The 9,671-nt window shown below is 39.8% G+C and overlaps 1 protein-coding gene across 1 annotated transcript; it reads right to left on the bottom strand.

The window, feature by feature from the left end:
- Positions 1-463: 463 nt before the first annotated feature.
- On the bottom strand, positions 464-5,815 carry LOC143301062 (uncharacterized). Its single transcript, XM_076615066.1, has 5 exons — positions 5,574-5,815; positions 4,896-5,033; positions 4,462-4,587; positions 2,669-2,872; positions 464-1,590 (listed from the first exon to the last, which is right to left on the bottom strand). The coding sequence occupies exons 1-5, from the start codon at positions 5,800-5,802 to the stop codon at positions 464-466; spliced, it is 1,824 nt and encodes a 607-aa protein (XP_076471181.1). The 5' UTR covers positions 5,803-5,815.
- Positions 5,816-9,671: the final 3,856 nt, after the last annotated feature.

Here is a 9,671-nt window from a genome sequence, read left to right as displayed (position 1 = left end):
TCTGATGCACCTAAACAATTAAAACCCTCCACTGCCTTTTGTATCCTTTTGTGACTATGGTTTGTGATGAATGTGGTGTTTTAAGTAGAAAGTATAAATGGAACTGGAATTCTCTAATCGCTATTTAACTGCAACAAACATTTCAACAGTTCATGGAAAGTGCAGCTGTGCCGGCAACAGACTAAACAATAAACTAATCTTGCAAGAGAAAAGGACAGGGGAAGAAGTGGTTTGGGAGCACACAATGGCAACAAACATAATTTAATGCTGTTGTCAGGATGCGGCCAGTGCGTTTTTAAGAAAGCTCACACAAGCATGACAGTTTTAAGACAGATATATATATATATATATTCTCCCCAATGGGCAGAAAATGACAGGAGTGTCTCGCGGGAAAATAAATGATCAGCAAATTGACAAGAGAAGCTACTCCTCCTTCACAAACGTCACACATGCACCATCATTACTATCGTTTAAAGATGATTTTCCCGTCTTTCACCTGTAACTCACAGCCCCCACTAGCACCAGCACTGCGCTGGGGGGCCTGTGGACTGGCCCTTTCAGCCTCCTCAGGAGCAGCTGGGGTCATGTTGAGAATAATCTGGCCCTGACGGACTTCCAGCTTTCCTGGAAGGGGTGCTGCCAAGTCTCTGTCACTGGAGGAGGCTGCAGGGATGGAGGAGGTGGAGCTGCCAGCAGTAGGGGAAGGAGTAGGGGAGGGGAAGGAGGGGGTGGCCGACAGTGGCGCCAACACAATCTTGCCCTCCTGCACCATCAGGTTACCCACACCAATGGTTGGAGAGGCTGTCGCCTGGGAAGGGGGTGGGGGCAGGGGGTCGTTGCGCGGGGGTAGTGGAGGGGGCTGGTCTGCGGTGGCGGGACAGGCAGGAGGCTGGGCAATGTGTTGTTGTTGTTGTTGTTGTTGTTGCTCAGCCTGAGAGTCCACAATAGACGTGGAGCGAGGGGGTGGAGGTGGGACAGCCACAGGTCCCTGGGGTTGTGAACTCTGCTGTCCAGGTGGGAGAGGCGGTGGGGGTGGTGGCGGTGGTGAGGGAGGAGGTGGGAGGGGTGACGCCGAGCGTTGCTGGGTTTCTGCAATCGCCTGCCCCTCGCTGGCGGTGGAGTTTCTCTGAGCCGCTGAGTGCTGGTCCAGTGAACTGCTGGTGGACACTGAGGTGTTCCCTGCTGCCTCCTGACTTCCGGTGCTGTTACGCTGCAGGTACTGCTGCCGGGCAGGGTGAGCAAGAGGAGGGCCCACAATGGCCACCCCGCTTCCAGTCAGAGACAGCAAGGCTCCTGACGAACCCGCAGCCCCTAGTGGTCGGACCCCGCTGGATAAGCTCGAGCTATCGACCCCGCCATTCTGTCGTCGCTGGTTGGCCCGGTCGATGGTGCTGTAGGGTGGGGGAGGGAAGTCTGAGTTCTTTTTGACGACTTCGGAGTAAGGAGGCGGCTTGTCTCTCTGAAAGCCCGTGGCAATGTCAGAACCCCCCACGCACTGCACCCCATTGTTGACGTTGACGATGATGTTACCGTAATGGGATTGTGTAGTGAAGGCCAGGAAGGGGTCCTGGTCACTTGGTCCATCCCCTCCTGAAAAAACGACAACATATAGTTATATACATATATGTGTGTGTGTGTATATGTATATATATATATATATATATATATCTCTCTCTCTATATATATATATCTATTTGTATGAGCAGTACCAACAGCTTACATATTTGGCATCAAAACTGTTACATTTTTCAATCTTTTTCTTTGTCTCTCTCTCTCTCACACACACACACACACAGAGTTCTATCTCTCTCTCTCTTTGTCACACACAAATACAAGCAATTTATCTCTTTCTTTCTCTCTCACACACACCACACATACAGGGCAGACCTGAGAACTCCAATAATCACCACTGGCCATAAAACAGGAATTTTTTTTCACACGAGTGTTTTCTAAGTACCTGTTTCAGACTGATCAGTAATCATGAGCAAGGTTATAAATTGCGATATAAATGTTTTTCAATTTATGATTGGGTCAACAATCATGCTGTGCACATATGTGTTCAGTTCATTTCAATCAAGCATGACCATGATGTTTCAGTTTGAAACATGTATGTACAATCATGGAATTCAAATCTAGTTCCACCATGAGCAATAAAAACCACATGCACTCAGTTGTGAATTAATGAATCAATTGAAAATGGAGGAGAAAAAACTAGGGAGAAGCATCTCAGATTCTCAACACAAGCTGATAAACCTTGTATGTCTAAAAGTTGTAAGTTTAAACTGAGAGTTCCACCATGTTTAAGGAAGCAGCAATAAAATTTTGAAGATTTTAAAAATCTTTTATTCGTCTCAGTATAAAGCTTTCAATGGGATATTTTGTGGATGAGCAGTGGAGAAGTTTGTAGACTAGAGGTACTAAAAACTGAGGATTATACTTACCTTTTCACTGCACTGGAAAACAAGAAAGAAAAAAAAAAAGCCTTAAAAAATTGTTTTGACCTTCACGTGAGCTTACTTTTGGTGTTAGTCCAGTTGTAAATCACAGCTGCATTTTTTTTTTCAATCTATGAATTTAGTGCACTTTATTGCCCAAACTAATAACTATGTTCCTAGGCAGAAATCAGGCCGAACTGAGAACCGCTTAATTAAGTAAATGTCTGTCTTACCAAGGTTACGTGTTCGCTGTCGTTGCATCTGATGTGCAAGTCTTCTCGCTCTCAGTCGTTTCATCTTCAACCGGAAGACGACAATCACAATGAAGGAAATCAGGATCACAGTAGCAACTGTGCAGCCAATCACAGTGTACACAGTGGTTTTCAACCAGTTGAAGTGCTCATCCTCCTCTGACAGAGACTTTGGAGTGGTGTGCACTGGAAAACAGTGACCAACAACTTGAGTACAGGTGTGGTAACTAACTGGCTGGGGTATATCTGTCAAATTATAAGGGGCAAAACTGAACCAATAAATGAATGCAAGAGTGATCAGTAATTTAATAACTACAACTGTCACAAAGGGTACAAAACTGAGCCAGTGAACAAGTTTCAAATATGTGATTCAAAGGCATGAAAATATTACTACAAATCTGCAGATCCATAACACACACACACACAACACAAAGATAGACATAACAAAATGCTGGCTTAGAGTTACACTTTTGAAAACAAATTCTATGGAATGAATATCAATTACAGCACCAAAAAACAAAACAAAAAAAAAAAAAAAAAAAAAAAAGCATGGCTACCCTCACAGTAAAGCATGCCTTGTTCTAGGATACATCAAGCTGCTGTGTGTGTGTGTGTGTGCATACGCGCGCGTGCAGGCACGTGCATGTGCGCCTGTCTGTGTGAGAGATTCCGCAACTATGGCCAATAGATAGGCAAGGTAAAAAAAAGAAAAAAAAAAAAGAAAAAAAAAGAAGAGCATTTAATGATTTATTACATTTACAGTTATACTGTCATTAAAGTTTTAATATATAAAAATAATCCAACACTACTGGTTGACACAATAACCATGCATGATCTAAAAACAACAGCATTTACCACTCCCATTCACATGCATGAAGTGTGCCTTCACAGTGTCTATCTGATATACACATTTGTTCCCACTCACAGACTGTTTCTTGGAAAATCTCTACACGACTAAAATCATTTTGCTGAAGGCAGCAAGATAATGACATGAAAATGCAAAATTGCACGCTTTCATTGAGCTGCTCCAACCATGACAATTTTCAGTTTCCTTGTAGTTTTGTTGTTCACTGTGCCGTCTGGAAGACTTTGCTGCACAAGTTTGCACCATCACCGGTGATTCCTGTACCAGTTCCTCAAATGCCTCAATTTCCTTAGAAACAGTGCCAATCAGAAAAAAAAACTGGCAGAGATAAATATTCAGCTTACAAATTATACAAACAGCAGCTGTGACATTTGCACTGCCATGAGAGTTGTTCAATCATGTGGCTTATTTCATTCTCTAAGGCCCAATGGACATATTCTTCATTATTTTTGCGGCCGAATTACAGATTTGGGTGCTTTCTGCAGTTCCATAGCCTGAGAATACCACAGCAAATGAACAGTATTAAATCGCGCGCGCGTGTGTGTGTGTGTGTGTGTGTGTGTGTGTGTGTGTGTTTGTGTGTGCATGTGTGTGTGTGTGTGCACATGCATGTGTGCCCGTGTGTGAAAAACTTTTCTATGGTTTTGTTCTGTTGTCTGCATTATTCTAATTTTACTGTGAAGCTCATACAGCCATACACTGTGACAGCAACAAAAAATGGGAAGACAAACACACCCAAAAACCACAACAAAACAATAGGAATAGTACATATAAGGTATTTGGCCAAAAAAAAACAAAAGAGCAAATAAAGGTAGCAGATATGCAACAGAATAATAGAAAATCACAAAATTACTTGTAGATGATCTTTTTCAGAACACTTTGGATGATAAAGCAGTGTGTACCACAGTACCTGAGTTGAGCAAACAGCCATACACCTCATCTGAGTTGTCTCCACAACCGTCCGAACTGTCACAGACAAGCTTCTGCTCAATGCACCGGCTGTTGTTGCACATGAACTTTCCTTTGCAAGGGTCAGCTGTCAACAAAACAAATGGATATTACACAGTTGGTAAAGACAAAAATAGCATAACGACATAATGGTAAATCTGGACTGCACAGGTCTGTACAAAAGATGAATTTGGATCATGCTGTTTCGTTTGAAAGGTGAATTTCAAATCACACAAACTGTATAGAAAACTATTTTCACAGTCAAAACAAATGGTTATTATTTGACAGTCAATGGTTAAAGAGTTAAACAAAAAACACGAACAGATTTTGAACATGCTATACTTGCTCACTTGCAGACACATACAGATGCATAATATATACAGTAGGAACACTCACAAGAGCACAGATCTTCACTTTCATCAGACCCATCCTGTGGGCAGTCAGGTACACCATCACAGGTGTATCGATCGAAGATGCAATTCCTGGATGCCACACACCTGAATCTTGTCACACCGCAAGTTTCTGTCTCCTCATCTGAAATCAGAGAAAGCGACAACTTTAGTGAAAGGCATGATGTTGATAATTTTATGGTTATGTGATAATACTTACAGTCATAGTTATATAAATCATGTATGAACGCACTACCATCATTTGAAAATCAATCAGCAGCAGTGAATGAAACTGAAAGGTTTGAAAAATTATCAACATTGTATGCCTGAGTTATCACATGAACTACGATTTCAGGCATCAAATGATCAATGCTGGGTCTATGCCACTGTGAACGTACAAGTATTTAATGTTGTGTAACTGTCAGCTACAGCTACATATAAAATCCTGTCTATCCTGTCTTAAAGATATTTGACTAATGTATCATAATAAAATCAAACACAGATCTCAGCATAAGTCACTGAGACATTTTACTTTACTTTCTTTCTTTCTCTCCAATTAAAAAATTGTACAGAAATACACTTGTTTGAAAAATGTTATTTATTTTGTATTGTAATCTTTCTTTGATCTTTTTACGAAAATAAACCCAACAAAAACACAACAATACTTATTCAACAGTATACTCACCTTCAGGTCGAACATGGACCATCAACTGTTTTTCCTTTTCTTCATTGTCAGGTAGTTCCATCACGCACCTATACACACCTGCATCAGAGCGATTTAGCTTGGAGATGGTGAGGGAGACAGAATAGTTGCTAATGCGCGTCTGTGAAAAGCGAGGGTTCCTCATCTGCTCTTTCCCAAAGATCCACTCTAAAGACAGAGGCATTTGCTTTGGGGTCTTTGCGACTGCCATGCATGTTGCTGTGAGAATTTCTCCCTCCACCCCTTCAACACTGCCTCTGATCAGTCCTTCAGGAGACTTCAGAACAAGACTGTGGTCCTCAGGAAAGGTGGCTGGTTGACATGAAGGAACTTGCTGCATACACACTGCACAATATCAACAAAAAAGATCTAACTGATTCATTACGTATAACAATGGTGAGATTAAAAAAGTGAATGAAATAAAGAGAAATGGGTAACAAATAGGGTGGAGAGGGGGGGAGGGAGGTGGAGGAAGAAGAAGAAGAAGAAGAAGAAGAAGAAGAAGAAGAAGAAGAAGAGAGAGAGAGAGAGAGAGAGAGAGAGAGAGAGAGAGAGAGAGAGAGAGAGAGAGAGAGAGAGAGAGATTCAGGGTATTCAAATCTGGTAAGAAAGACATGAATTTGCTGATACTTGAGGCGTTGAGCTGGAAGATGCTTTGCTTCCTCACTTCCATTTGTCAAACTAATCATACTCATTTCCATTCATTAGCTTTGAAATGGGTAAACAACAACGTGAAAAAAGGTAAATGATCATGGTATGTGCGATTAAACTATTCCCAGTTCCACAAAAGATTTTATATGATTCTGACATTTTTCTTCAAAGAAAAAAAACCAGGTGACTGTTAAATTGTCTTTGTAGTTAGTAAGCTGATTCTATGCTGTCAGGACAGTTTCAGAAATTGTACAGACTCTACTGATGCCATGGCATACACATACTACAGTCACGTCAGCTCAGTGTCAGCATTCATAAAATACATGACTGTCATGATTATCGATTTAACAATAAGGTTATCAATCTAGTTATCTACTATCTAGCAATAACAACACACAAACACAAACCTAGGAGTAGGACTGTAAACTTAGAGTCCAAAGCTTGGGCTGAAACTAGCAGTTTCAGTTCTGAATCAATCAAGTTAATATCATAAATATTCAAGTTAATCAATATTTTTATCTCATGAACCTGCGTCCTGTCAACATAATATATCTATAGATCTATACAAATAAACCTGCATCCTGTCAACATAATATACTATACAGTCCTTTGTCAAAGAAACCTGATGATAACCTGATTTTTACAGCTGAAAACTTAGGATGCACCTGGGCTTCTATTCATTTTCAGAGCAGGATCAAGTGTTTATAATTTTTTTTATATAGGCACTGATACAGGTTATTGAACTGTTGCCCTATAAATCATCTTCATTAATCATTGGTTTCTTAATTTCATTCCAGGAAAGTGTCCAATTATCCTGTAAATTTTAATATAAAATATGTTCATTGGTTAGTCATGTCAACAATTGCTAGCATAAAAGATGAGAAGTACTGTTAAGAGTATGGTATGAGAAAGCATTGCCACCAAACCTATATGAAAGGATGAATTACAATACTCACATAGATTAAGACAAAAAGAGAAATGACAGCACTGATTTTTGTGACATACAAGAAACAAAGTTAAATGCTCATGTGATTCACAAACTTATGACATAACTTAAAAACAAAGAATTGACACCATTTGCCAGTCAGTTTTATAACTGGATACAATACTCATGTGCTAATAATCTTTGACTGTCATCATGACGGAAATAAGAAAATGCATAATTCCAATTCAAAGTATGATGTTGCAGCATCACCAACTGATTTTGGCTGCCTGTGCCCTACTCACAGTAAGTTCAGAGAGACCTTTATTTGACCTTCAGCATGCAACTGTACTTTCTATATGTAGATCTCTATGAATTTTGTTTTCATACAACCTGTTGCCAAAGCTGTTACCACAAAATTCACTGATGCCATTAATAATGTCACAGACAAGTTATCATTGAGTTGATATAGACTAGTTATCACTGAGTTGATCAGTGTCAGCAATTAAACATTATCCACGGTGTAAAGTATAAAACTTCAACTGCTAGTCAACTTAACCCATTCAACCATGTGCCCGCCTGAGAGGTAGTCACTGCTGATCGCCCTTCTCCACATGTGCCTGCCAAGCAGGTGGGCGAAGAAACCAGCCAAAAGATTACTTTTGTTTTTTATCTGTTTTTCAGCATTCATATGGTAAAACGTCAAACACTTACTGCACAGTAAGTGCTCAATGAAATTATGATGGACTCTTGCAGTGAATTTGACCCAGCTAATGACCAAAATTTGACTCATAATTCATCTGATAATTTTTGGGAATGTGAAGGAGATGAAATTAGCAACCGGTCTGGACAAAGAAGTGGACATTTGAATCAAGAAGATAGCCCACAACCTCCAACATTGACAGAAACTGACATTTGACTTTCTGATTTCATTTTAAGTTACAAATATACTATTGCATCCACTGTCTTCAGACTTCAGCAACTTGTGTCAAAATTTTATTTCAGCCCTTGTGTGAAGTTTGGTAGCTATTGGTTGAACTGTTGCTGTAAATTCGTGCCTGAAGTGAAGCACCCCTTCCCATTGATGCAGACAGCAAACTGGAACCCTTGTATAATGCCAGAATCTTCAACTTGATGAAGGTGGGCAGATACCAAAGAAGAAAAGGAAGACAGGCCAAAACATGTCAGGCTGGGCGGGCTGCAAAGGAAGAAGACTTAAAAGAGCTGAAAGGGTTAAGGATGAAAAGACAAAGGAAAAAGGGGGAAAAGGCTTACCTTTAAAAAAAAAAAAAAAAAAAAAAAAAGCAACAGAGGACTAGTGAGCACTGTGGGGTTGCTCAGTTTCTGGATTAAAATATCTACATTATAAATGTTTTGCCAGAGATCAGCAGAGCTTTCTTAAAATATCATTTTGATCTTGAAACAAAATTATGATTCAGAGTCAGACAGTTATATTGAAACGGTTATTTTCCTAAAAACGTTTCTTTTCATTTGTTCGTAAAGTAGTTTGCAAATGCTATGGTTACTCATCAATCCAATCAATGGGCTCGACGCACATTGGGCCACCCTAACAAATACCCTCACTGAACAATCCAGTATGCTCCACATTGGTAGTCCATGCATGACACCAAAAATGATTTTTTTTTCTACAGGTCTACAGAATGACGAACAGGCCTACCCTGGCCTCAAACATCTAACAAGTTCAAGTTAAGTTATTCATTTATCATTCTTGCTATTTCTGTGGTTGAAGCAATGTCAGTTTAATAATGATTTTTATTTTCGTTCGTCGTCGCTGAACATTCTATCTCTCGTGCACTTGTAGTCTTCTTTTAAACACTAAGAAGTCAAGTGTTTATCTCAGACTTCTAGGTTTTTTTACAACTGTGTTTTCTTGAGTTTGGCTACTTTGGGTTTTTTCTTTTTTCCTCCTTTTTGTGTCACACCTTGTCATTAAAATACATCAAAAATCGTCATTACAATCACACTTACACCCTTTATTTTCGTTACTTAAAAATATTTTCCATTGAAAAATGTGTTGTTGTTGGTGCACTAAAATCATTGATCAATCATGCAAAAATCTGCACAGGCACACGGTTTACTTACCAAGAAGAAATAACCGTGCAAGAACTGAGATTATGTTGCACTTGGTCATTTTGTTGCTATCATTTCTTATGGACGAGCATTCAGCAACAGTTGTCTCAAGGCTTCGTTCATCTGCTGTCTTTAATTTCCATTTTCTGGCATCAAAAGTAGGCTGCCATGCCATCTATTTCCGCTTTTCAGATTTATCCCCCTTGAATAAAGAACAATCAGTACACACTGGTCTTTCAATAAAATATAAACGGTGTAAAAATCATACTCATTCCTCAACTAGAATCCAGTGTCGCCGTTAAACATCTGCAATTAGTCTACGTTCATTTTTTTTTTAAGACAAAGACATGAACATGAACTATTTGAAGCCACAGCCACTTCTGTTTTGAAAGAAAGTGTGCTTCGATCAACTTCCG

The sequence above is a fragment of the Babylonia areolata genome, chromosome 27, assembly GCF_041734735.1.
Source record: "Babylonia areolata isolate BAREFJ2019XMU chromosome 27, ASM4173473v1, whole genome shotgun sequence".
Lineage (NCBI taxonomy): Eukaryota > Metazoa > Mollusca > Gastropoda > Neogastropoda > Buccinidae > Babylonia > Babylonia areolata.
The sequence above is the reverse complement of the archived record's forward strand: the minus strand, read 5'-3'. Positions and strand labels throughout refer to the sequence as shown.

Excerpts from the sequence above, each read along its gene's own strand:
- LOC143301062 (XM_076615066.1), bottom strand. The coding sequence starts at position 5,802 with ATGGCAGTCGCAAAGACCCCAAAGCAAATGCCTCTGTCTTTAGAGTGG. Across the intron at positions 4,588-4,895 it reads AAGTGAAGATCTGTGCTCTT|CTGACCCTTGCAAAGGAAAG; the intron begins GTGAGTGTTCCT and ends TTTTGTTGACAG. Across the intron at positions 1,591-2,668 it reads ACAGCGAACACGTAACCTTG|GAGGGGATGGACCAAGTGAC; the intron begins GTAAGACAGACA and ends TCGTTTTTTCAG.